This window comes from Diaporthe citri (genome assembly GCF_014595645.1).
Source record: "Diaporthe citri strain NFHF-8-4 chromosome Unknown scaffold_3, whole genome shotgun sequence".
Lineage (NCBI taxonomy): Eukaryota > Fungi > Ascomycota > Sordariomycetes > Diaporthales > Diaporthaceae > Diaporthe > Diaporthe citri.
In genome coordinates this window covers 687,836-714,279 of record NW_025064848.1, presented here as the reverse complement: position 1 = coordinate 714,279, position 26,444 = coordinate 687,836, and the positions used below count along the sequence as shown (strand labels likewise).

Below are 26,444 nucleotides of genomic sequence, written 5' to 3'. Positions count from 1 at the left end.
TCGAGACCAGCTCATGATGGGTGGGAAATCACCTTCGTATCGGTGAGACGACTCGAAACGGGCAAATGGCTGTCTCGTGGTTCACCAGCACATGGCACAGGACAGGGCACCGCATGTGCTGTGGTCGGCGGCAAAACACTTTGGTGAGCTCCTGATGTCTGTCTGTTGGTACACTGGATTCGACTCCCGGGACTGTTGACATGAACGTTCTGGAACGTTGAGAATTCGGCCGTCCACCACATGTCCAGATGGACAGAGACACTTGTTTTGTCGTATTTTGGGCAATCTCTAGAGCCCAGTCTACAGCTCTCACCCCGTTCGCCTCTCGTCCCTGATTCACATAACGGAGACGAGGTATGCGGAGCCGCCCTCAGCCAGTGGCAAGTCGTGCGAGTGTCTGCTGCCCTCGGTAACAGAGCCCACTTGCTTCCTCGTGTCTCCTATGTCATCACTGTGCCAGTGCTTGCCCGTGGCCTAGATATCAAGGTGTCCTCGGGAGATGGAAATCTTCGTCACAGACTTCAAAAATGGGCTCGTCGGCCAACGTTCTCTACTGGTTATACGATGTTGATGGAAACACGACAAAGATGAAGAACCTAAATCTGGAAAGCAGCATTGGGAGAACAGGTGTCTGCCCTCCAGGGCTCAAAGAGTAATCACGTGTTTGACGGCCGCTTCATTCCGCTGGCGAGAACGCAGTAGTTACGAATCTAGTAATCCACTTGGAAACCGCTAAACCTAGAATAGGATCAAGTCTCTGTGTTCTGCACTGTGATAATGCTTAAAATGCCGGTAATCGTCAGTACCTGCAACGTACACTTCCAAGAACAATCACAGTCACGGTTTGATCACTTTGTCATGCTTGACGAAGAGACTCCTACGATGACCATGACAATTTAGCGAATCTTTTCCCACATGTGGATGTTTCAGGGCAAGCAAGGACATATAAAATAGTTCCCATATTTTCTGATTCCAGGGCGAAGCTAATGACTATTCTAATCACAGAAAGACAACATGACATGTTTGATGTCGGTCGTGACAATCTCGAGCCCAATCTCGCCTCACTCCATAAGCCTAGAAGCTTAGCAATACGAGCCCTCGTGTGCTGGCTCTCATGTCGGATGGACCACACGAAAGCTCTGCTTCCTAGATTGACCGTCGGTTTAATTCCACCATGAGGGACCTCGCTTATTCATCCTGCTTTCCGTAAGCATTGCTGTCAGCCGACCACGGAAATTCAAGAGACCTCTTGCATGCAAGCATTCAGATCAGAGTTTGAGTGATCCACGCCGTCGGTCAGCTCATCCACATGGTCCTTATTGGTGCCACATGTCGGCCAATTGAGGCGAAGACGTTCAAGTCGGCTGATTCAGCGAGCTTCATGGTCGCGAGAGGGCAGTGGTGAACTAGAAACAGCTCGCAGTGATTGTAGATGATCAGTATCGATCTGGGCTGCAGTGTTGATATTTTGGACTAAGCCGTTGGCGGCGTCGACTTGGTTTGGCGTGCTGTTGGACGAAGACTCAACCTGCGAAATTTGACGCTGAGCGATGGGACCGACTGAAATGGCACGAGGGCCAGCAAGATACGGCCAGCACGAATTTTGCAGACTAGGCATGGCCATTCTCATAGCCTTTGGTTCTGCAGGCACCCCACGAAGTCCTTTTGGCTCGGTAGGAATGGTGCAATGGGATTGTTTAGGCGCTGCGGAGGTTTCGCGGGCAGGAATCTCGTCGACGGATGAACCTGGGGATATAGGAATCAGCGAGATCACTCAACTCCAGGGTCTTTCCCTCCTTGCGCATCTGAACCAGGGGCTGATTAGATGGGCACTCAAACGGCTTACAAAATTGAATGTCCCCCATGGGCTTGCTTTTGCCTTGTCCTGTCAAGGCTACTTGAGTGTCTGTGACGCCGTCTGGCTCTCGGGAAGGTGAGTGGAAGTAGTTCGGAGAAGCCTTGGGATGGTTAGAGACATGGATTGATGCCGGGTGAGGTATTGGACGCGGGTTCTTGCTAACCTCTTGCCTTTCCTCAGTCTCACGCTGAGCCTCAAGAACGCCCCCAAACCGCTCGATGGTGATTCGCAGTTTCTCAATTTCTTCGATTTCCCCGCCAACGGTGCTTTCCTCGCCCCGGTCGACGCTGTCTTGAAGCCGATTTCCAAGTCGTCGGAGTTGCTCCCGAAGCTTGTGGAGCTCTCCGATAGTAATCGCGCTCGGAGGCGGTAGAGGGTTGAACGCCTCAACAGAGTCTCGCTTACCCCGGTGTAACGACTGAGGCAGCTGCTCACCCACCTCCGTGAAAATCTCAGGAGTTGAAAGCTTCGGCCTTTTTGCCATTTGGACCTCCTGGTCAACTGCCGACAGAAGGTGCTTCTCACGGCGACGAAACGTAATACTCTTCGGCTGCCCGTCAAGCATGACGAGATCGCTGTCTTCGCTATCACCTGAGAAATCTTCAAGGATGCGTTGGTCGGTCAGCCCGAACGGGAACACTTCAGCTTGCGCACCATGTACTTGGGGCTGAGTGTCTGTGGGGCTGTCCTGCTCCAGTGAAGGAGAGGGAGAGCGCACATCTTCAAGCTCTCCTCCTATTGCCAGCCACTGATTTTGTGTCTGAGAATCAGGGTTGTCGTGGCACGTTTGGTCCCTGAGCTCCTTCAGCCCAGCACTAAGGGCAAGCGTTCGCTGGAACAGGGACGGCTGGGGTGATGCTAAACTCTTCAGCACGGCTGATATGTCCTGTTGCTCAAGGCCCATGTCATGTAGTGCCACGCAGGTCTTCGGGAAGCTCCTGGCCACACTCACTGTTTTGCCTGACTGCTCTGATACTTCGGAAGGTGACATCTGAGGCCATGATACTTGGCTCTTCGAATGGGGAATCTCGATAGATACGGGTGAGCTTGTTGTATGATTTTGTTTGATGACTGGGAGCATGCCCTCGAGAATGACCCGTTCGAGAAGATAACCGATGTCCATGAGTGTGACAGTGTCTTCGGTAAGCACAATGTCTGCTGAATTGTCCGTGAGCTTGCATGCATCTCAAGGTCGGGATGAATACCTCTGTTCCTTCATTATTACATACCAGTAGAAACACGAGCTTTGCGAGCACCGGAGGCAGTGTCGAAGAACTCGGCCCCGATTACTCGGTTGCCTTGATGGTAAGGACGGGCTATCACCAGTCTCCGGTTGAGTTGTTCTCCCTCTGACTCACCGTCATATACCTCTTTGTTGTTTGAATACTTCAGCGGCAGGGACACACTTTGGATCAAGGTTTTGTTCTTCTTTTTTGACGGCCAGGAGTTTCGGTAGTGCTTAACAAGCTTCTCGTGGAGGTCATCACAAGCTTTCTTGCTGACTTCTGCCACTGGCCCTGCAATTCGGGAGAGAAGGTAGTTGTTTCGGTCTTTTAGAATGCAAAATGCATTCCAAAACAAAAGCATATTCTGAACAGAGAAGTCAACCACAATGTCTAGACGCTGCAGCATAGGGATGGCCATGTGTTTGTTCCCTTTCCAGGAGAAATATGTGAAGTTTTTTGAGGAGTTTCTGAGCCGGAAAATGATGCGTCCGCATGCAGGCACCGTCTCAAGGAATTTCGAGAACTCTTGGCCCTGGAGACGTGGCGACCTCATAAACAACATAAGCTTGGAACTTTGGGAGACGAAGTCGGTCGGTGAGCCTTGAATGTCCGTAATCCACTCCCGCAGCTCATCGCTTTGCTCGACGCTTGATACATGGCCAGCTGAGGGGTGGTATATTTCCTGGTCATCCCGAAGTTTTGTGGATGTATGGCCAGCGTTCAATGAAATTTTGCCGAGGCTTGGCACAGGTGACTTCATGCCCAGAGAAATGGGCACGATACATTGCTTGATGCACCAACAGAGAAACAGGGCTAGCCTGGTGAAGACGAGCCTGTCTTCAAAAAGGACAATTTCTTCATCTGCGTAATGATTAGTAGGTGTGTGTGTGTGTGTGTGTGTGTGTGTGGAGGGAGCAGTTGCTACTAAGATCAAAACATGAACACCAGTACAGAGGGCGCACTAACCCTTGTCTTGACGAGTTGTATGAGTGTCGCTTCCGACATCGAAGAACGTCACGCCATTGATACTACCACTGGTGTCGTAGCATGGCCGAGCAATTAAGAGCCTCTTTGGAATCACCGAGATGTCAGCATCGGCAGCGAAGAGAGAAGAATTGACCTTTTTCGTGCCAAATTTGTCAGACACCACGTCTATATGCCTCTTTGTTGGTTCCTGGGAGAAACGGTCATATAGAAAGGAAAGCTCGGCGGCGGTAAAATCGGCTCCAGGATCGGTATTTCTTTGCGGCAGAAGCCGATCGTTTGTGTCCTTGAGATAGCAGAATGCTTTACCCATCAGCGCAACATTTGAGGGGGTCATCTCTATGATCACGTCGTCCTTGTGTAGATTCCGTGTGGTAGAGGTGACCGCTGTGAAAGGTCGACACTCAATTTTCCCAACGTCGTGTTTGTCTCTGAACAACAAGCGCGGGTCGTGCTTAATTTTCATGAATGACCGAATCTTGTGTCCGAGGCTCTTGAAATTCTTTTTACTACACCCGTTGCTGGTGATCCATTCCTGTCGGTTGAAATGCGATGTGGACTGCGAAGAGCTCGCGACTTTGATACTGATGCATGCCACTCTTCCATCCGCATCAACCTCCTTTTCGACAACCTCTTGGGGCGCCGAGGGAAGGTCTGGGTCGAAACGACTTCCGGCTTCCTGTGGGCCTTTCCAGAGAAGAGTTTCTCGCTGATCGTTGTTGGGCTTAAGTGTGCCCTCGCTGAGGGCTGACCAAAGCTCCTTGGTGGCATCTCGCCAGCTTCGAGTGTATTCTTCGAGCTCGACCAGGCGTTGATTGTAAGCTCGAACCAGCTTCTGCTGGTGCTCCTCGACGCGAGCGTTGAATGCATTCTGCAATAGGCCTCCGACCGTTTCGTTCTTCAACAGGAGGGCTAGAGCCTGGTTGTCGTTGAGCGCGTCCAGGCCCACAGACGGGGAAGGCTTCTGGGGCGGCGGAGAAGCTTTGGGCTCACTGGTGACATTGCGAGCTGGGATTTCTGTGTGGGTTTCTGCCACAGGAGAATGGGCAAGTCTTGGCAGAAAGGCCGACGAGGGTATGCTGGGTAGCTTGCGACTGGCGCTGACGGTAGATTGTAAGCGTATGCATGGTGGAGGATTCCGTTGGGCCCACGTACCTCTTTCGAGCTGATGGCTGTCCAAAGACAGGCGCATGCACTGAGTTGTTCCTGGCCAGCATCCAGGCTGGGATGCCAGACTGGGATGGGGTCTGGCAGGCGATCGCATCCGTGGAAGGCCTGAAGCCGATCTTGCCAGTGCCTCCGTCTTTTGGGCCATCGTCCTCGTCCATGGTGTAGATCTTGTTGACGTAATTGGCGGGAAGTCGCAGAAAGGTTGGCCGGGAGGTGATGGAAGAACGGTGGTGGGAGAGGTGTAAACACGAAGGCCTACAAGGTTGGTAAACAGTGAGGCAGAGGACGAGACTGCAGCGGAGAATGGGCCCAAAACAAACTGCAGTGTTTTGCTAAGAGGTGGCAGGGATGGAAGGGGCAGTGACTCCCAAGAAACTGGAAAGCAGGTGCAGCCCAGGTTCTGTCTGGTTGCAGCAGGTGAAGGCAAATGGTACGCCCCCCCCCCCGACAAGGGGTATGAGGCAGCTCAGCGAGGGGCCGATGCTCATAGGAAACCTCCCACGGCTGTTTGGTTCCCAAATCAATGGTCCGCTGCCTGACTAACTTGTGCAAAGCCCAAGTGAACAAGCCTCAATGCAACAGGACTTGAAATGGACGACCTCCTCATCAAAGCATTCTCTGCCACTGATTTAGTCCAGAGGCTATGGAATGGCAGACTGGACCTTGGCTTAGGTGCTGAGCCTAGAGCTTTGCATGCATCAGAGGAAGGCCCACCTGAGTGATTTGGTCATGTACAGGTTGCGAGGAAATGGAGAAATAAGGGAAGCAGAATCTTGCCTCAGATCTAAAGTGCAGCATGTGCCTGCCAGTAGTTTTGGCTGACAATGACCATGATTTGTGCAAGGCTTCTAATGCCTGTACTACCGAAGAGTGGCAAGCGCAGTAAACGACAAGCTGAGCACCTGCTTTATCTTTATATAGACCTGTGCATGTCTTTACCCGGCTTCAGTCGCTCGAGAAGTTTTAACAGCCATCGTTCTGTGCACATGCTACTTACTTCCAAGGTTGTGTCTAGGACCTGGAATTATGGGAGTAAACTTAAGAAATGTACAAAGAATGCGTACACGTGTCACAGAGACTCTAAATTCGGAATTGATTCGCTGCATCAAAGAATTTCAGAGCATGTCTTGTCCATTATCATCTCCATCAAGACTTGGCTACTTCCGAACATGGGCAGCACAAGCCATCCCATAGGTACCACGACGCCGTACTAAGGAAACCTGCGAGCACCAACTTCCATTTGCCGGAGAAAAGGCAACGACTTGTCTTGTTACCCCAAAGAGAGAATCAGCATCGATCAACAAAGCCCGCTAAAACGTATGCCCATGACCCCACAAACACCGGACGCCTTGCTGAGCCATCAAAACATCAGTTGGGAAGACGCTGATGTGATCATCCACCTCAAATAACCAGGCTTGCCATACCCTCCAAAGCCGAGAGTGTCCTACTGAGGCTGGGACCTGTGGCGAGGAGACTGCTCCTGCTCGGGACCGGGACGAGGACTGAAGGCAAACTCGTCCAGCAGCCAGTCCATCATCTCCTCATCACCGGTAGAGCCACCAGCTTCCTGGTGAGAAGGGCCGGCAGGGGCGATCTGGTTACGAGCAGCCTGCGTGGTGAAGGCTGCAGACGTGCCACCAGTGGTACGCCCTGCAAGACGGGCACTCAGAGCCGCCTCCAAGAGGGCATTGTCGTTGGCTAGAAGGGCCTCGATGGTGGTAAGACGAGCCGCGTGGGTGCGAGCCACTTCGTCATCGAAGTGCTGACCACGGCCAGACTCATCGGCATCGTGATCAACGCTGAGGGCAACAACATCGTCGAGAGCGGAAGAGAAACCCTCGGGGTATGCAGAACTACCAGCAACTGCAGTCCCGGTCTCTTCCTTGACGGAGGTCTCTATAGCTTCCAAGGCAGCCTGATTGACAGCAGCGTCAGCAGCGTCGGGGGAGACGAGCACCTGGGATGAGGTGGGTGTCTGGTCATGGCCAGTGGCCATATCTGCCGACTGCCCTGGAGAAGCCTGGCCGGGATCAGATCCGGCGACGCCAGCAGTCGATGAGCTGGGAGAGTTCCAGCTACGACTGGCGTCAGCAGGGCCCTCAGTAGCCTCAACACCAGGCTCCGCCTCAGCAGCGGCAGCGGCAGCGGCAGCGGCAACGGCACCCTCAGAGCCTTCAAAGCTGGACATGTTCTCTTGAAGGGCCTCGTGGTATGCACTGGGACACTCAACGGTGCTGAGAAGCATGGCAATTTTGATGGCCAGGACCCTCTCTGCGAAAGGATCGTTCTTGATCTTGGGTGCCGAGGGTGCCTCCTTGGCGGCCACGTCGCTCTTTGCCATGTTCTTGGCCGTGGTATCATTCGCGACGTGGTTGCTGGCGTCCTTCACAGAGCTATTCGCGGAGGTCGTCTCCAAGGTCTGGATTTCTTCTCTGCAGGCTTGGTGGCATCATTCTGGGGGTTCTAACATGAAGATCAGTCAGAATCAGATTCTCAAGTCCGTCGTGTTGTCACAGCAGCGGAAGCGGTCATGGGATCCATACCAACAAAGTGGCAGCACGCGACTCTTTCAGAGGGCTGGGAGGCCCATAAAGATCCTCCTCGCGTCGTTGATCATCCTGTGCGATCTCTTCGGCGGTGAATGAGAACTGCGGGACTTCACCAGTGTCGTCGGGGGATTCACGCGTATAATTGGGGACTTTGGTGTCGTCCTTTGGATCTTTCCCTTGCTCCTGTGCAAAGCTCTATCGGGCATATAATCAGCATCGAAGGATTGGCCATCTGGGCCTTTGAGGCCATCGTGATAAATGGAGAGTCAAGTCAGTGAGACACTGGGGGAATAAACTCACCTCCAAGCTGTTCTGGAGGGCTTTGGCGAAGGCCATGTCCTCAGCTACTGCGGGGTCCAGATCTTTCAGGTCCTCGTCCCCATCCTTGTCCTCATCGTTGGCTTTGTAAGGGTGGGCCATTTCGAGGTCGAACTGATTCGTGGGAGGTTTATTTAACAAGGGCACGGGCAGGATGTGGGAGGCAGGTGAATGTTCCTGACTGTGAAAGATCGATGGAATGCCAGAAAGGGGATTCTCAAGGAGCAATCCAAGTCAGACGGGAGAGATGGAGGCGCGTCACTGAATAACAACACGCATGGACTCAGTGGCGTGACCTGCTTCGTCGTGTTTGTCGTCATAACTCAATGCCCCGCACACGAAGATATGGAGAAAAGGAGGCAAACGAGTTATCCAGAGTCGAGACTGGGCCTGCATGAGTTTGCATATAGAGGGTCTATATCTGGGTGGGCATTCTTAGACAACAATGCTGCCACAGGCTATACAGGCACAGATACTAAGAGTATGGTACTCAAAGGCAAAGCTATTGCTGTCACGGCCAATCGAGGGATAGAAAATATTGAGGATGCAGTACGCTGACCAGAGACCAACCTGCACCTCAAAGAAACAATACACTATAGGTCAAGGACTCGATGCCAAAACTTCTTCTAGGCATCTCCTGATACGTAGAAGAGGACGTGAAGCTGGGGAATAAGAGTGGTGCAAAGAGACGCATTATTTGACTGCGGAAAATACAGGGGCAAAGAATTTATGCAAACGAAATCAGTCTGTGTCTTGAAATAGACCTCAGACTGTTATAGAACAGCCTCTTCAGTGCTCAAGAGTCCGAAGCCAAGGGCTCAGGAATGGGAACACGGAAGCTCCAAAAGAAACCTGTAGCACAGCATCGAGAACTGGAGAAGAACGAAGGAGATGGGCATAGTGGCTAGCATAGGTGCCGCTAGCTCCACATATGGCGGCTGGCACGAGGACTCTGGCCCTTCATCTCAACGTGTATTGGAAGAACACCAGAGCACATGGTAACCACTCCCAAAAGTTAGCGGATCATGAAACTCGGACAGTGGCTCATCAGCCAGGCCAGCACTTGGTTGTGTCCACTTAACCGATGACCTCCTGAACTGATGGTCTTTCAGACCGCACAGCGATTCTTAATCCGCATGGCTAGAATGTCTTGACACAACCAAGCTACCTGTTCTGCTTTACTTCTGACTTTAGGACGGCGCCACCGTTCTCGTTTTCATCTGCGGTCTTCTCGACGTGATTGGGACGGAGAACGGCAAGTCAGACAGTAGAGGCAGGCTAGGGGGAGCCCGAGTGAAAGATCAAAGCAAGAGAATGACTGAGGGTATCTTTAACATTAAAGCAAGTAAAAAATGAGTAAGCACCCACACCATCTGAACGCCATACCATGCAAAAGAAACAAAGAGCCGTGATGTCGTGGGACGGAATTGGGATCGCAAGGAATAATCAGAACTGCGCCCGCCGTTTCCTTCCAGTATACTTGGAAGTGGCCTTGACGATCTTGCCCTTGCGCTCCATCTGCTCCTTTTTCTTGACAATCCAAGCCTTGCTGCCCTTCTTGATGTCACCCTTGCCGTTCTTGCCCTGCCTCCTCGAGTCCTGGACGTCCACGCCGTCCATGCCCTTCACGACCCCCGTGATGTCGCCGCTGGTGCCGCCGACCGTGAGCACCAGATACAGCTTGACGTTCTTGGTCTCCGGGTCGTCCTCGAGTATACCCGCGCCGAAGCCCGCTTTGACCGCGGCCTGGGTGATCATGTGCTTCTGCTTGTCGTTCTTGGGGTAGAACTGGCACACGGCCTTGCCGCCCCTCTTCAGGCTGGCGTACAGCCCGTTGAAGAACCTCGACAGCCTGCCCTCGGGGCTCGTCTCGCTGCTTTCGGCGTTGCAGAGCCACTGGATGGCGCTGATGCTGATTGCCGCGTCGAACGTGCCCGCGCGGAACGGCACGCCCTGCCCTATGTCGGCGAGCAGCAGGTCGCCCTCGACGTCTCGCTGGAGGGCCACGTCCAGCATGGACGGTGAGACGTCCATGCCGACCCAGATGTGTGGACCGCCCTGCTCCTCGGGTTCCGAGGTCAGAATCTCGCCTGACAGGCCGCTGCCGCAACCGACGTCGAGGATGAAGGATGGTTCTTCGAGGTCGAGGAGCTCCAGGGCTCGGCGGGTCATGGAGGCTTGGATGTTTTGGATGCGGCTGCTTGTCGTGTACTTGCGGGCCTCAGTGTCATTGTAGTGGACATCGGCCGCGCTGCAGAGATGTCCATTGTCAGTGACTTCTGTCTGGTGGTAGTGAGGTGCCAGAGAGCACTCACAGTGTGTCCTCGGGCCGAGACATGGTGGGCAGATGATGTTGTATGCGATTGGAGAGGGCTTCAGAGTATGGAGGGAGAGTTGCACGTTCCACAAATGATGCTGCCGGCTTCAATGCTTCAAGAAGCTCCAAGATAGCGCAATCCTCCTCTGCGACGGCATCTCTCTGTCGTTGAAATTTCGGTGGGCTGTTTCGTTATCGCAATCGATAAGCCGTTATCGCCCGGCCGAGCGTTCTGGTGTCCGTTTCGGCCGTTGGATGTTTGGTCCGTCGTCATCGAAGCTCGGGCCACGTCTCGGCAGGGAAGGGAGCAGTTGAGCTCGACGCGATTTGCCAGCCTGGAGATTGAGAACACGGTTGTAATGAGGCGAGTGGCCAACGTCACTCGACCTTCTCCCGGAAACAACAGACACAGTCACATTCAATGATTGTTCCCGCCAGACCTTCAAGATGTGGATTCTACCTCTAGTCGGCATACTCGGCTCCATCGTGGGCTTCTGCTTCCTGACGCTGGCCATCGGCAAGTCCCCACCCCAAAGCCGTGACACTGCTTTGAGCTGAAGCTTTGTGATACTAACGTTGGACTGCCCCTGCAGCGTCGGGACTCTACTACCTTTCCGAGCTCGTCGAGGAACATACCGTCATATCAAAGCGACTTTTGACCCAACTAATCTACGGCATCATCGGACTTCAATTGTTACTATGCCTTGTGGACAGGTTCCCCTTCTGGCTGACCTTGTTTGGGGTCGTCTCCCATGTTGTCTACCTGGGAAACATGCGGAGGTTCCCCTTCGTCACGCTGACGGACCCTTTATTCATTACGTCCTGCGGTACGAGCAATCAAACTTGCGATCCTCCGCAGTTCTCCGGCTGACTCTAGTGACCTGACAGTTCTCGTCCTCATCAACCACTTTGTCTGGTACAAGCACTTCTCCGGCCTGCAGAAGAACGCTTACCAGAACATGGCCTCGTACTACGGAACACCTGACGACATGCCCACATTTACCGAGATTGCTTCTTACTTTGGAATCTGTGTGTGGCTCGTCCCCTTCGCGCTCTTCGTCAGCCTGAGCGCCAGCGACAATGTCCTACCATACGAGAACCCAGCTGCGGCAGCGAGTGGCGACGGCAGCAAGAGGAAGGCACAGGGCATGGCCAAGGCTCTGGTGGATGGAGTACGCAATGGGTTAAGCCAGGTAGGGGGCTTAGCGGGTTGGAAGAAAACAGACAAAGGGTTCTGACGCCTTGGAGCTATTGGGTCCCTGAATGTATCCCAGCTGTGATACTCTGGCTTGCCTGGGCATGTGGCCCCGGGCTTCGACAGCCTGCGAATTGGTGAGTACGGAAAGCTCTGGCATTTCTTTTCTGCTGTTGAACTCTGCTATGATGCTCAGCATTTCTTGCTATGATAGTATTTGAAGAGCGCTTTGCTCCGAATGTTATGAACCCTATGAACTGATTTCACTCTGTTCCACTTGTGCTCTTCTCGTACTGCGGAAAGTGGCAAAGAAGTTGGCTGACATTGAACCAGACACCCTTCATCAATACATACACTGACCGTTCAGAGACTGTCCGCGTGTCCATTTTCCTCGAGTTCATTCCTGATAACCGAACCTCGGCCCTTAACGTCCTTCCGTCTACAGACAACACTCTGGCGCGTTTGTCTCTTCCGACGTACTTGTCAGTCAGAAATATCGAGTGGGCCGACAAAGCTCAAACCAAGCCTGTGGCGTGAATCCCTCTTCCGCCGGGCAATGCTGATCCATATCCAGCCATGTGCAACTTGGGTATCATCGATGGCATATGACGCTCAGCATCATCAGTTTGCCATTGCATTGCGCCTGGCATGCGACATGATCATTGTTTCTTGATCACAGATTTCCGTAATAAGGTGCCTGGGATTATTCGTTTGACATCTCCCAGGATCCAGATGCAGACAATCGTTGCGAAGGCACCTCGACATCAGGCAGCCGTGCGGGCTTGGGGCACCGGCTTTTCCTGTTCCTGAGCGGACGATGGCGGGATTCTTGACCTCATGCATAATTGATTAGCAGGCACTGTACTTGTGACGATCTTAGCCGGGGCGTCACCTAACCTTCTCCATTGCGGCGAAACAAGATAGGCGATGCCAGTTTTTCGGTGGGTTGACCAGATGAAGACAGGTCTGAACATCTAGCTTGGCTGGAAACCCCCAGATCTCAGAGCGTCGATGGCTTTAATCTACAAGGCCGCATCACAGTTGGGCCTAGACTCCTGCTACTCTCTTCATAACCTTCATAGGCAGGTGCCGCGAGACAAGCTATCGGACATGTGCGGCAGGTCGCACGAACACATGGTGAACAGCTCAGCCCCTTGGATACACGTAAATAGCTTCGGCCTTAGCAGCATGGAGCTATGGCGAGCAAGATCAATGAGGTGGTAGTTCCGACACAAGTTTCTTCGGCCGCCGGCAGGATCTCTGCAACACTTCCCATGCTGGCCTCAGCAGTATCACGACGTCCAGTCTGGTAGGGTGACGGCGAAGATCCATCTGGAACAGCGGAGGAGCTCTACTCCACCTACACCGCTCCTTGCGTTCTACAAAGCCGACAGAGTTCACGTACTCACCAGTCTCGGTGAGACGTCGCCATTCACCAACCACACCTCAAATCAGTACTCGCAAAAATAGTTGCCGGCTTTCTTTCCGCTTGGCGCCTCGTCTCGAACGTGTGTACGGTTTCTCGGCAGTAGGGCCCTGGTCTACCTTCCGTTTTCTAGCTCGGCAACACACCGCAAAGTAGGGCGGATGCTGTGCCTCATTCTTTTGTTCATTCGAACATGACGAGTGTTCTTAAATTGTCTGCATACAATGAACCCGCTCATCAACTCATTTGTCACACTGCCGAGCCTCACAAGCACTTGCATCTTTGATTATGAGATGACTGACCTATCAGCATCTTTCTTGATAACGACCTGCATTCATTGCCAACCGTCTCCGCGGTCCAGACCTGGGAATGCTCGCGAATGCGACTTTCAGAGAGCTCCTTTCGGCGATGTCACTCTCAAATGCAACGCAGAAGGCAGCATGGCGTGCGGCAACGATCGAGGCGACTTGACGTCACCAGGCTATTTCAATCAAGTAGCTCTGGAGACTTCAATGCCGCATTCTTTTGCACGCCATATCCAGGCGGCCTCATCGCGTCCTCTCCAGCGAAGCCGTTTACATACACCAATCATGCAGATCAAGGAGATCAAGCATCCTGCTTGTATGCAAGAGGAGCACAAGCCCCATACCTCCACTCCTGTGTGTGTTACAACGTTTCTCCATGCGCCGTATTTTCGACCCAGCCGGCAAGTCTAGACGCTGATCCTGGTAACATGGCTCGAACTCTAGACGAAGGGCTCTTTGCGACCATCTGCATGACATGCAGGCTCCTAACAAAGCCTGCGAGAAACACGCTTCAGCTGTCAGCTGTCACGCCCGAGAAAATGTCAACTCTTGGCGAGGTGCAACGTCGTCAACTCGACACGCCATCTGTTCCACGCCATTTCCGGCTGACTTGCATCAGCGGTAGCGTGGCCAGTCAATTTTAAGGACGAGCAGCGAGTGTCCCGGCCATGTGCTTTGTGCCCAACGACATTAGTATTCTGGTGTTTTTCGTTTCCTCTGTTAATTTGCCCTGAGCCATGTCCTTGGTTCGCGTTCAAGATCACTCCGGGCCAGGAAGAAAATTGGTCTGCAATTTGGGCCAGATTGAGCCTTCTACGAGAGGATTTCCATTAGGCGGCCAGTCTTTTACAACAAGGGTCTAGTTGACATTCGAAGACGCTTCTAGTTCAGGTGCCTGCGACAAAAGCATTTATCCTGCCCTCAATTTGGGGGCGGAATTTTTACGACACGGCCTGGGCGGTTGCAGGATCTTGTGCCATTGAACGTCAGAAGAAAAACCAATTAGCCCGTAAGCTCGCGGCGCAGGAGCCTGATAGCAACGGCCACCACCCAGTGGACGTCCAATCGGCACCGGCAATCAATGTTGAAGCAAACAGGCTGCATGTTGTGGGGTCATCTTGCAGGAATCGGATCTCCCTCGAGTTGCCAACACGGTATCTGCTGCATCTCGCCATTGCCATCTCTCCTCGTGGAACACTGTCCTAGCCCACCTAGCTGATTGGAACACACCGGCTTCGGACCGTGCGATTCCGACCAATCAACGTCGTCCAGCAATGGCCTGTCCTTGACGAAAAGATGAGAGGACTGTCCAGGGCTCAAGGTTGTGCGAGCATCATCGAGCCCTGTGATGGCGTTTGATCCTCGAAGAGTGGCCATCCTGTGTTTCACCGAGCTGACGGTCGCATACCGAGCCGGTCGATTGCTGCTCTCGCATGATCAGCAACGTTGGTGATCGGCTGTGAGCTGATTCTGGCAAACAAAAAACATCTGATTGTCCTGTGCTTGCTTGAGCGAGAGGACTTGCGGAATGGCATTTGAGTGTTACCGTACAGTCATGCAAGTCAGCTGTACGCCGCGGGATGCATCGACCTTGCGTCAGCTTCATGCATAGCCTGTCTCAAAGAACAACGCAGACGGGGCTTCAAGGTGGACTGGTCTCTGGTGTTCGAATATACCGGGAAGCGACTGATCGTACATCGAGATAAGAACTATCAACATCGGTGGTACATTTAAGAGAAGATTGTCCCCAGCAGAAGACGAGCCCCCACTCTCTGGGTAATCTACATGCAGCCATTCCAAAACATGCCCAACAACACGACTGAGCTCATGTTACATGCCTGATCGTTTGGCCAACCGCGATTACATCGCTTCGCTTTCGTCGAGCCCGAGCCTGCAGACAAACAACTTGATTTTTCAAGGAGAGCACATTGGCCCGCCCCCAACCTAATTGAAACCTCCCTCGTTGTACAAACCACCCATACAAGGCGGCGCGAACCTTGGTACGACGGTGTTATCGAAGCATGCTTCAACGTGCCTCATCCCGCCTCGTTTCTCCTCCCGCTGTCGCGCCCGTGTCACTCGACGTGGCGGGCCTACGCTTCGGATGGGACTCGTCCTTTTGCCCCGAGTACGCTGGTGCGTCGAAACCGTGCCAAGGCCCCATTCCGGGAGGCTCACGGAGCCAGCGAGTCAACGGGTCCGAGCAGGGCTTGGGCGGGGAGGGGATCCCGTTGGCCCCCTTCCCAGCTTGGCCTTGACCGTAGACCGGTGTGAAAAGCTTCGGGGACTTGAAAGAGGCCGGAGTGCTGGCTTTCTTGGCAGTCTGGCTGTTCGGTTGGAGGCACATTGCGTAGTGTTTTGAAGTGCTGGTTTCACCTTGACAGAAGCAGGACGATGATAAGATATCCCATTCTCAAAGACGCCAGACTAAACTGGAGAAGCTGGTCCTTTATAATCGCAAAGATCAGTGTTCGACCAGGGTGGACTTCGATCGACTTGACCAGCACACTTCACGATGACAGACAGTTGCTGCCAGCACGGAGCGCCTCTGAGACCGGTCTCGAGAGACGGTGAAGCGCACGGGATTACACATGTCTACACAACCTGACAGCTGCCGTGTATCGAAGTGCACGATATACACTCGGCCCTCCACATTCCTCGCCGAACTACTGCCAAACAAACTCGACCATTGCTGTACAACAGCAGCACCAAGATGCTGAACCACCCGACTCACCACTCACAGACTCGTCGATCGCTCCTAATCTCCGCCAAGCTTTCAACCGCGTACATGAGGAAACACCGCGACTGGTCACATGAAGTGACTGACGTCGACGCGCGACTCGCACATCATTGACGTTGCGGAGTCGCGACACTGCAAGGGACAACCGAAGCCTATCACTGGGATGGTCTCAATAAAAGCAGGCAAATGATCAGGATGGGCCCCAGGGGCAGACATAAATCATGAGATACATGCTCCAAGAGAAACCGAGACGTGAACCTCAGAATTGAGATCCACCGTGCCTTATTGGCTGCACGTGCCAACCGCGTTGTTCCTCCGAAGATTTACCACGATCCACAAGTGGGCGGTTACGGGGATGCCAGGAGCGATGATTCGACGAGCCTGCCGGTCAACCTCGGAGAGGCGAGCTTCCTCGTTCGTCCTGTCTGCCAGGGACACGTCGCGGAGACGACCACCAGCATCCGAGAACGTGTGAGGACCGGCCCGGCGTTTACCGGAAACATTCAAGGCGTAGCCGACATGCTCGCGTTCAACAGCCGTCGGACTTTGCCCGAAGGAACACAGAAGGCGAAAGAATGTTGGCCAGGACCATGCCCCGGCGGGCGCGTGTCACGCACGTGCTGTGTGAAGGCAGTGGCTATCCGCGTCGCATCATCTGTACACCGCGACGTGGAGCTCAATCAATTGAGCAAATACCCCCCGCGTGTAGCAACGCATCGAGGAACGGGAAATACGTACAATTTGAGCAGGCCGACAAGAAGCGGGCTTAGTTGCCTCCGGACTCCCAAACGCATCCGCAGAAGATCGGCCCGTCAGGCACTGAGCAAGCCCTCGCCTCCCGGGCCGCATGTCGCCGAAGACCTCAGGATCGGGCAGACGAGCCATGCGTCACTGGTGCCACCAGTACCACTTTGCATGTCACTTGAGAGGGGCCACCATCATCTTTACCCAGGCACCGTGCAGTTACGGACTGGATGTTTGTACACAATACAATTGTCTTCCTATGTCCTCAACTTTAAAAACAAGATATTTACACTGAAAAGACGTTTCCTCGTCCCGGATTCCACGCTATGCAAGACCCAAATCGTACACAGAAACATATGAGCGACCACGCGCTTCACCTTCTCCTCCACCTATGATGTGATAGCGACACAGACGAGCCGCTTACAGCTGCCTGGCGGCAGCGCGCCTGCGCTTGCAGGAGGAGCCGGAGCCCGAGGCGCCGGTGGCGGCGGGCGCGCTGGCGCTGGCGCTGCCGGCCGAGGAGCCGGAGCCGGAGCTGGAGCTGGCGTTGCTCGAGGTGGAGGCGCCCGTGGAGTCGGCGAGGATGGCCTTGGCGGCGTGCTCGGCGGCGACCATGACGATGGCCTGGGTGTTGCCCGTGGGCAGGTCGGGGTGCATGGAGGCGTCGACGACGTAGATGTTGTCGGTGCCCCAGACCTTTGTGTTGGTGTCGACGACGGACTTGCCGTCGTTGGAGGCGCCCATGCGGGCGGTGCCGACAAAGTGCGAGCCGGTGGTCATGTTGTCCTCGGCGATGAGGGCCTCGGCGGTCGAGTTGAGGGTGAAGGGGGAGTCGGCGCTGTTGACCATCTCGATGAGCTGCTTCATGAAGTTGGTGATGGCGCTCTTGTCGCCCGTCGACGTGAGGTAGGGCTGCGTGGTGATCTCGGTCGAGCCCGACGAGGTGATGCCCAGGACGCCGGTGGAGGTGATGCCGTGCGTCAGGTAGACCTTGATCTTGATGGTGTTGGCCGAGGGGGCGTTGATGGTTCCCTGGACGTAGTAGGTCGCGCCGTCGTCGGACTCAACAGTGTTCCAGATGTTGATACGCTGGCCGGCCTGGGCGAGCAGACCCGCGGACTTGGTGTTGAAGTCGGAGACGACCGTCGTGTTGGGGGCGGTGAAGGCGGTGCTGGGCAGCGCGGACAGGCCGTCCTTGACGTTCAGGCTGACGGTGAAGATGGGGTGGTCCTGCAGGTTCTCGCCGACGGGGAGCTCGATCCAGTCAGCCTCCTCGGGCAGGGTGACCTTGACGGAGCCGCTCTTGACGGTCTGGATCTGCGCCTTGGGGCCGATGCCAGAGTTGATGAGCATGCGGGGGGTGACAGAGCACCACCGGCCAGGACGACCTTGCCGCTGGAGGTGAGGTTGATGATCTGGCGGTTGCCGTTGGACAGCTCAACCTCGACACCAGTGGCGGCGGAGCCCTCGCGGATGACACGGACGAGCTTGGTGTTCAGGGACAGCTTGAAGTTGTTCTTGGCCTGGGCCAGGGGAAGGTACGAGCGGATAGGGCCGCCACGGAGACCGTCCTGAATCAACCAAGGAGGGTGCGAGAAGACCTTCTGCTTGTCGTCGGGGTTCTCGAGAGCGTTGGTGTGCGACCAGCCCTGCTTCTCAAGGAAGCCGGACATGACGGTGAAGGCGTCCATGTCGACACCAGTGCCGTTCTCGAGGATGTAACCAGGGCTGCGCTCGTAGAAAGCATCGGCGGAGGAGGACACGTCAGACCACTTCCAGCCCGTGGGCCACTTGTCGTCAAAGTCGTGTGCCGCAGGCTTAACGAACATCAGAGCGTTGACCATGGTGGAACCACCGAGGAGGCAGCCGGCCATGGAAGCGGTGTCGAGGCAGTACTCGGAAGTCTCACTGGCCGAGCTGAGGTAGTAGGCCATGGCGGGAACGTCGTACTGGGTGATGGTGTCGTTGTAAGAGACGGTAGCATCACCCCCAGTGGAGTAGGTGGAGGCACCACCACGCTCAAGGAGGAGGACAGAGGCACCAGACTCAACGAGACGCTCAGCGACGACCAGACCAGCCGCACCGCCGCCGGCCACGATGTAGTCGTAGGTGGAGTTGCTGGTGGTGGTGGTGACGTTCTGAGCGCTGCCACCAGTGGTGGAGTTGCTCGCGCCACCGGTTGACGAACCGCTCTCGGTCTTGGAGGCCAGAGCAGCCCAGGTCTCGTAGTCGGCAGACTTGGCGTCAGCCAGGCTGTGGCTGTACTCACCGAACGCAGCGCCGTGGTAGTTGAGAGTCGCCGAGGCGTCGCTGGTGTCGGTCAGGGCAGTCTTTGACAGGGCGTATCCGAAGACATCAGCCTCCTCGTTGATGGTGAAGGAAGCAGTGTCGTTTGTGATACACCCCTTGCAGAGGAAGGTGTATTGCCAGCCGGTGGAGTTCACGGCAGTGCCCTTGGAGATCTCGTACATGCCCATCGAGTCGTCGGTGACCGGGCTGGGGTTGGTGTAGCCAGTGGCCTTGCGCAGAGAGCCGACCATCTTGTCGCCGTCGGCCCACGCGCAGACGAGCAGGGAGTTGGCCATGGGACCACCCAGGGAGACGGCAGCGTAACCCTCGACTGTGTTGGACTGCAGGATACCGATGAAGTCACCGCCCGCCTCAGGGTTCTCGGGGAGAGCCAGACCGAAACCCCAGCCAGTCTTCTCGTAGTACGAGAACTTGATGCCGGACTTGTCATCGGTGTATGTGGTGGATTGCTGACCCAGGACGCCAGCGGCCATGGCGGCCGTGGCCAGGAGTGTTCGAGGGACCATTTTGGTTGTGTGTTTCTGTGAATGCCTGGATCCTAACTTTTATGTGTTTGATTCCTGCCTTGTTTTTCTCGATTCCAAGGCTTCAAGCTTCTCGGATATCGCTTGGATGAACGGGTTGGGGAAGGAAGGACGGGTTTGAAGGAATGAATGTGGCACTGCCACTGGAAAGAATGTCTTCGAAGGAAAGAATGACTTCGAGGGAAAAGAACGTGGTGGTTCAACCAAGCAAAAGGAGCCTGAGAAGAAGAATGAGAAGATGGGACAGGAAAGAGAGTCTTGGCAGCTGGTCGAGGACGGCTTCTCTTGCCTTTATTCTTCTTCCATCGACCCCCTTATCCGAGCAGTCGGGCCCGGCTCCCTGCACTTGACGGGGGAGAAGGAGGAGGGCCCCAGAAACAGAGCAATCGTCGGCATTCTGCGATGGGTCATGATGGCCCACCACGCCAGCCCTTCATCACAAACGATGGCGGCTGTTTTTTTGTGACGAGAGACCCTTGACCATGAGGCTCCGGTCGTCAAGGCCAACTTCAGGCCCTTGCCTTCGAGGATAGCCCCGATGGGTGGAGGGATCTTCGAAGGGAAAACAAACACGGCTCCCCTCCCTGAGCCAATGGGGTATTGTAGATTGGGGCAGGGTGACCAAATGCGGCAAGAGGAGGCTGAGGATTAATCCACAAGGGATCTAGGCCTAGTGTTTCTTGGGTACGCAATTAGCCTGCCATGACCAGAGAGCGCACCACACCTGAGAGCCCTGGGCAGCGGGCACGCACCGCGCTGGGAGAGCCGAAGCTGATTTTGAAGACGCCGAGGGAGCCCCGCCGAGTTATGGGTCTCGCGAGCCCCTGGAAACAACGTGCCAACATGACTCGTCGGCCAGGCTCCGAATAGTAATCGGCGCACCGTCAATTGGCCGTGTGGCGCCTGGGGAACCCATTGCAGCGCCCATGTGGACGCAGCGCCTCGTCGCGTTTAAATTGAGCACTGGTCTTTTGTTTCAGGCGACTCCCACTGGGGCCCCCCTCTGCCGCCTATTGGCACCGCCGCCCCCAAGCGAACCCCGGATGAACATTCTCGCTCGCATGAACCGTTTCGAAACTTCCTCAAGAGAGTGGAGCGCCAAAAATCATCGACCAAATCGAAAGGCCGCCAGCAAGGACAGAAATGGGCCGGAAGGCGTTTCCTCTTGAGCAGGCGAGCTGGGTTCGTCCCCTTGATTGCTTGTTTGTCCAAATTGGACAGACGTCAGCATCTCCGAGAGGCCCCCATTGTCCTATTAGCCGATGGTCCATTTCTGCCATTCCGATCCGACACTATCATAATGTCCCCATCGTGATTCGCTTCGTGCTCGGACGGGGGTGGTTGGACAGGATCACCACTGTCAAGTCTGGAAGGGGAGGACACTCCTGTCGATCAGCCGCAACCATGCTGGTTGACGATCGCTTAAATCAAGATTGGGAAGTTTTAGCCTCGGTCGACCGTGAAGACTCGGTGCTTGCCGGATCGCCTGTTCTTTCTCTGGGCCAAACCCGAGGTCATGGTCCTTCAGGGGTGAGGCTTACGTATGTCCGTGGAGATGCCTGGGCAAAGAATTGCCTTGGTAAACGCTCCTTTGGAACCTTTGGAAGCATGCCAAACCGTCCTAGTCGGTGCTGACCCTCCCTGTAAGAGCCGTCGGTTCCGAATCCGCGGGCCAAGTGCACCCCTTAGGAGGTGCTATTAATTTCAGGCAGCTCCCCTCACCTCCCGCCCCGAGGTCAAGCCATCATGCCGCTACCCCTCGTCATCCGCCGTAAGGCAGCTTGTTCAAATAGACGTCGTACCCATTAACAAGTCTCGAGGAGCGCCCGACTGTTCAGGCGGACGCTTCGAAGAGCTCGCCCCGTAGACCATTGGAGTGCCGAAGCCCGATGATCACCTCGCTGCCCCGCGCATGCCTTGGGTCTCTAGCTGCATCCGGCAACACTCGCCGGCGGCACCGGCTGCATCTCGTAGTTTCATTTGGCGCCGACGTGCGTAGGATCAATTGGCAGGACCAGTTGGCAGGACCAGTGCAGAGGCATTCTGACCCAAGTGACCCTCAAAATGAGGGGAATAAAACATCAGAGGACATACAATTCGATGACAGTCTTAACTTCCTGACCGAATAATTTTGCCGGATCACAAGCGAGAAATCTTTCACAATGCAGGCATTCAAGACGTCCCTCCCCAATGGTGCAACTCTATCGGGCCACCGCTGCGATCCAGAGACGTCGAGTCCGGCCTACGCGGCCTTAGACGACAGCAGGCGGCCTTTACTTGTGGCCATCCATGGGGGTACCTACAGCTCAACCTATTTCGACGCTGATACCAAACATACTGCGGTTCTATGCAGCAAGGGCCTCGGCGTGCCGGTAGTCGCCATCGACCGCCCTCTGTACCAAGAGACATCCTCATTCTACCCCATCCCGGAGGGCAAGACTTACCACGAGGGACTGGCTGTCCACCTCCACAAGCACATCCTGCCCACCATTTGGAGGGAGTACGGCCAGGGCTGTGGGAGCATGGTGCTCGACTGCCACAGCCTGGCGGTGCCCAGCGCGGTCATGTTGGCGGGGTGGCATGCCCAGGACCGGGCCCGGGGAGACACCCCGGCGTACCCGCTCTCCAGCCTGATCCTATCCGGGTTCGGCAGCCAGAACACGTCCACCATCGTCGAGCAGAGAAAAGATGCCCCGGAGTACGTCGAAATGCCACCCGAAGTCAAGGACAATCAGATGTTCGAGCAGGGGACCGTGGATCCGGCCATCTACAAGCAGAGCGAGAGGCTGAACAACCGCATGCCGTACGCCGAGCTGGGCGACTACGAGGCGGTCTGGGCTGGGGACAAGTGGCGGGCCCTCTGCGGCGCGGTCGAGGTCCCGGTCATGATCGGGATTGCGGAGAGGGACGCGCTGTGGTCCGGCACGGAGGAGCACGTCAGGGAGTTTGCGGGTGGGTTCAGCAGCAGCGAGAGGGTCGACGCGAGCTTGATCAGGGGCGCGCCGCATTGCATCGAGTTGAGCTACTGGGCTCAGGGCTGGTATGCGAGATGTTTTGGCTGGGCCCTGGAGTGTGCTGCTGCACATGCTGCAAAGGAGCTCACGATCTAGGGTGTATGATGATGTGGCCATGATTACGAATAGTATCGCGATATGTGTGACTTACACGAATCCATGGGAGGTCCCTCTCTCAGTTAACAATTGTAAACAATTATCCACTAGAGTGCTGTTGCTAAAATGCTCGAGGACTCATCAGAAACCCCTCGATGTTCGGGACAGCTGGCGTCAATAGCTATTGCTCAGTAGGCGTCTTGATGCCAGAAGACCATTGTCTTCCGGAAAGGGTGCTGCGGCTCCGCCCACAAGACAGACAATAGCAGGTGCCAGATCTTCCATCCAGTTGGCTAGAGATCGAGTCACAGACTATCACACCAAAGTGTTGTCACGCGGCTTTCACCCACAGAGCAAGTAGCCTTTGTTGGACAAATGCCTTACTAAGTGGCAGGCGGCCCAGTCCCTTTGTCCTCGCACCGTGGTCGTCTCTTGTCAGACTCGAGTACAATACCTCTGTATGAATCTGAGTAGATTTGAAGAAACAGGTATGGTCGACGGGGGTTTTCTATATTTATTGCTGTTCACTGCCATCAGCCCATTTCCGTGTAAAAACTTCTTCGCACCCGGACCATTCACTCGACAGTACAACACCCCTCTTGCACGGCACAAACCACTATCGACAGCCCTCCAGCTTAGATTCCCCCGAGCCTCACCAGATCAAAATGATTCCCACCATCTTCGAACAACTAGTGAGTTGCCGCGACTGCAACAAGGCCGTTCTCGTCGAAGACCCATCTGTCATTCGCTCAACCGCGGCAACAGTGGCTGGGGATCTAGTGGGACTCGTCATTCGACATGGCACAACAGAAAGCGCTGGCAGTGTATCGGGGCTTAAAATCTTTCCCTTCGCAGCCGCCGACCCGCCGCCGCAGTGGGGTGCCCAAGGGTCGAGCACCGTTTCCCGGCAGGTCATTTTCATGGAGGACTGCGCAACCCCGGCGGCCCGCCGACAGATTTCCAAGGACTGGGGTCTGAAGTGGCTAGACTTCGAGCAGCATTTCGAGACCATCGCCGCGTGGTCGAGCAGTAAGGTGGTGGGCGAGTGCCCGTGCAAGTGCCATCACTGGGACGGTGGCGGAGACGAGTGCACCTCGGTCGACACGACGCTCGCCCTTGTGGGCCAACAAAGCGATCGGTACATGAAGCCCAAAGTCCCGGAGACTGAGCACGGCGCCTCTCACCCTACTGACTTGCCAAGTGAGTTGCGTGGACGAGCCCAGAGTGAACAAATCCCGCAGACCGACCTTTACATCCTTTCTTGGCGAGAGCAGTGTCGGAGAGACAGTAATTAAGTTGGAACGTTGAAATTTCCGCCGGGAAACTCGTGGCCGGGACGTGTAGTATTGGTTATGGGCGGCACAGTCTTTTAAGCCCCTGCTGCGTGAATACTTGGTACCTGAAAAGGTATTCCAGGAGACGCTCACTCAACACGTGCGGGGCATTTTGATAGATTTCATTTGTTTCAATCATCATCATTTTGCGCCGTGTGCACACTGTTCTAGAACATAGATTAATCTACATCTCTGCTGAAATAAAGTCTGGGCCTGGCTCGTCACCTGCTTACGCTGCCTTGTACCATCCACTCCCCGTTGCCTGGGTCTTTGCAGGTCCCACGTATCTAGTGACATAGTCCTGCCACTGCTTCGTAGCGTCGCTACCAGCAGCATCCGGGAAATTAACATCACAACCCAGAGCCTTATAGCCAGGCGCAATCAACCCCGACAAAGCATTCACGACTGTCTCGAGCAACACGACCGAATTATACAGCTCGGAAGGGAAGTTCGCGAAGACAGCATTGTACAGAAAGCACGAGAGCCCCTGGACGTTGTTGGGCAGGTCAAGCGGGCCCACGACCCAGCTCTGGTCCGCGCCGGAGCCGCCCAGGGCCGGAAGCGCGTACAGGTAGACGTCGAGGATGCCGCCCACGGCCTCGACGACGGTCATCGGCGTCGCGCGGCGGTACCACCCGACCTCGGGGATTCTCTCGGGGACGTGCGTGTACGTGAGCGCCGGGTCGTCCCACGCGCCCTCGCGGCTGGGCTTGGCGCCGTAGAAGGAGGTGACGGACGCCTCGTTGGCGACGCCGCCGGCGCCGATGGTCCCGTTGGAGAAGAAGCCCGGGATGAAGTAGTAGGCGCCCATGACGACGGCGGCGCTGGGGACGTTGAAGTAGAACTGGCTGTTGGCGGCCCTGGACGCGGCGTAGCGGTTCTTGAAGTGCTCTTTGATGGCGGCCACGCTGTAGGTACCGTTGCCCCTTGCGAGGGCCTGCTGGTGCAGCTGCTTGAAGAGCTCGGGCTGGAACGAGATGTTGTCGCCGTCTAGGTAGAAGTCGTTGCGTGTGGCGGAGGCGTCTCCCTCGTTGAATTTGCCTTTTTGTTGGGGTCAGAATGGGGTCTCTTACAAACTTGATAGGTGTGATTGTCTTACCGTGGCCTGAAATCCCCGAGGGCGTGCCGAAGATACCGTTCAGAGCCCCATTCAGGAGGCCGACACGGCTGTCTGGCCCACCAATACTCATTGTTTGTGAGAGGATGTCGCCGCCGTCGAGGGCACCGCCGGTGGCTAATAGAGTAGATAAGTCGGCGCCCATATTAAATACTCTCGCAGTAGCAGCATTGATTTGTCCAATGGTGGCGATGCCAGTACGTGGAATGTATCCATGATTCGCGAGAGTATTCAATCCGGGGCAAGGACCTCGCTGGTCGGTAGGGCCAGGTGCTTGGAATGGGTGATCGGCTAAACTCAAGTCAATACAGAGCAGGGATGAGACGATTAGAGAGAATAGGAAGGTGTGATATACCCTCAGGAAATCTTCTCAAGCCGTTGACTGACTCAGAGGTAGGAATGAGACCAAGAATGTTGTCAAGAATCGCTTCCAGCGTACCACCAAAGTAAGGTAACGACACCGTCTAGCAGGCCAGTACCCAGCTGACGGGTCTCGCGATGCTGTGAATGTTCAGGGACTCGGCGGCCAAGTTCTTCCATTCGTCGGTTGATTTCCTGGCGGGCCTCCGGGTGGTTAAGCAGATTACCCATCCCTTCAGGAGTCATCCAGGGGAAAGCTAATGCAAAAGGCGCCCACAGCGCGGCGTAGAGAAGAATGAAATGCATCGTCAGCAACTTAGATAGAATTGAAACACAATTGCTGGACCAGAACCACCGAACTTCCGGAGACACTCGCTGATTCTGATCATGTCGACATGCCCGTATTTATAAACCCCTTGCGGATACATTAACGTCGCCACAACGTCATAGTGTACAGTACTAAACAGGTCGCATGGGTCGATCACGATGGGGATTTCAGCCGCAAACAATTGTCCCAGCCTTTGTGTAATTAGAATGTGCTCCGTAACTCTTGCTCTGCCATTGGCTCCCCGTCAGCCGGAAGGTCTCCTTCCCGCCAGTAGTCTCTGCGGCCCGCAGGAGATCAACCTGACAAAGGCTAGGGCGGCTCTAAGTGGCGCATGGGATCTGCATCCCTCATCTGAGACGGGCACTACATCTGTATGGCGCACATGCACAAAATTTACTGTGGAAGTACGGTGATTTTCGTTCAATACTGTCTAGCTAAAAAAAAAAAGCTCTTGCCGAAGAAGGGCCGCTTTGGAATGTAGCCCTTTTGAATGCAGCGTGCGGCCAGCCGAAACTTATCGGTAATGGCC

At 55.1% G+C, this 26,444-nt stretch overlaps 8 protein-coding genes across 8 annotated transcripts; 3 read left to right on the top strand and 5 right to left on the bottom strand.

Annotated features, from left to right (window-relative positions):
- Positions 1 to 1,697: 1,697 nt before the first annotated feature.
- Positions 1,698 to 5,396, bottom strand: INS49_007806 (uncharacterized protein; the record flags this gene model as incomplete). Its single annotated transcript, XM_043168553.1, has 6 exons — positions 1,698 to 1,805; positions 2,022 to 3,013; positions 3,088 to 3,156; positions 3,217 to 3,375; positions 4,051 to 5,060; positions 5,224 to 5,396. 6 exons carry the CDS (start codon positions 5,394 to 5,396, stop codon positions 1,698 to 1,700), a joined length of 2,511 nt encoding a protein of 836 aa, XP_043026233.1.
- A 1,286-nt stretch (positions 5,397 to 6,682) lies between these two features.
- INS49_007805 (uncharacterized protein) lies at positions 6,683 to 8,207 on the bottom strand (the record flags this gene model as incomplete). Its single annotated transcript, XM_043168552.1, has 3 exons — positions 6,683 to 7,657; positions 7,782 to 7,970; positions 8,088 to 8,207. The coding sequence occupies 3 exons, from the start codon at positions 8,205 to 8,207 to the stop codon at positions 6,683 to 6,685; spliced, it is 1,284 nt and encodes a 427-aa protein (XP_043026232.1).
- Positions 8,208 to 9,551: 1,344 nt separating this feature from the next.
- INS49_007804 (uncharacterized protein) lies at positions 9,552 to 10,443 on the bottom strand (the record flags this gene model as incomplete). Its single annotated transcript, XM_043168551.1, has 2 exons — positions 9,552 to 10,356; positions 10,421 to 10,443. The coding sequence occupies 2 exons, from the start codon at positions 10,441 to 10,443 to the stop codon at positions 9,552 to 9,554; spliced, it is 828 nt and encodes a 275-aa protein (XP_043026231.1).
- Positions 10,444 to 10,869: 426 nt separating this feature from the next.
- Positions 10,870 to 12,154, top strand: INS49_007803 (uncharacterized protein; the record flags this gene model as incomplete). The annotated part of the gene is made up of 4 exons (XM_043168550.1): positions 10,870 to 10,960; positions 11,016 to 11,249; positions 11,311 to 11,594; positions 11,951 to 12,154. The coding sequence occupies 4 exons, from the start codon at positions 10,870 to 10,872 to the stop codon at positions 12,152 to 12,154; spliced, it is 813 nt and encodes a 270-aa protein (XP_043026230.1).
- Positions 12,155 to 17,252: 5,098 nt separating this feature from the next.
- INS49_007802 (uncharacterized protein) lies at positions 17,253 to 19,648 on the bottom strand (the record flags this gene model as incomplete). The annotated part of the gene is made up of 2 exons (XM_043168549.1): positions 17,253 to 18,149; positions 18,221 to 19,648. The coding sequence occupies 2 exons, from the start codon at positions 19,646 to 19,648 to the stop codon at positions 17,253 to 17,255; spliced, it is 2,325 nt and encodes a 774-aa protein (XP_043026229.1).
- A 2,180-nt stretch (positions 19,649 to 21,828) lies between these two features.
- INS49_007801 (uncharacterized protein) lies at positions 21,829 to 22,776 on the top strand (the record flags this gene model as incomplete). The annotated part of the gene is made up of 1 exon (XM_043168548.1): positions 21,829 to 22,776. The coding sequence occupies one exon, from the start codon at positions 21,829 to 21,831 to the stop codon at positions 22,774 to 22,776; it is 948 nt and encodes a 315-aa protein (XP_043026228.1).
- Positions 22,777 to 23,441: 665 nt separating this feature from the next.
- On the top strand, positions 23,442 to 24,149 carry INS49_007800 (uncharacterized protein; the record flags this gene model as incomplete). Its single annotated transcript, XM_043168547.1, has 2 exons — positions 23,442 to 23,976; positions 24,142 to 24,149. 2 exons carry the CDS (start codon positions 23,442 to 23,444, stop codon positions 24,147 to 24,149), a joined length of 543 nt encoding a protein of 180 aa, XP_043026227.1.
- A 190-nt stretch (positions 24,150 to 24,339) lies between these two features.
- On the bottom strand, positions 24,340 to 25,372 carry INS49_007799 (uncharacterized protein; the record flags this gene model as incomplete). The annotated part of the gene is made up of 2 exons (XM_043168546.1): positions 24,340 to 25,151; positions 25,210 to 25,372. 2 exons carry the CDS (start codon positions 25,370 to 25,372, stop codon positions 24,340 to 24,342), a joined length of 975 nt encoding a protein of 324 aa, XP_043026226.1.
- Positions 25,373 to 26,444: the final 1,072 nt, after the last annotated feature.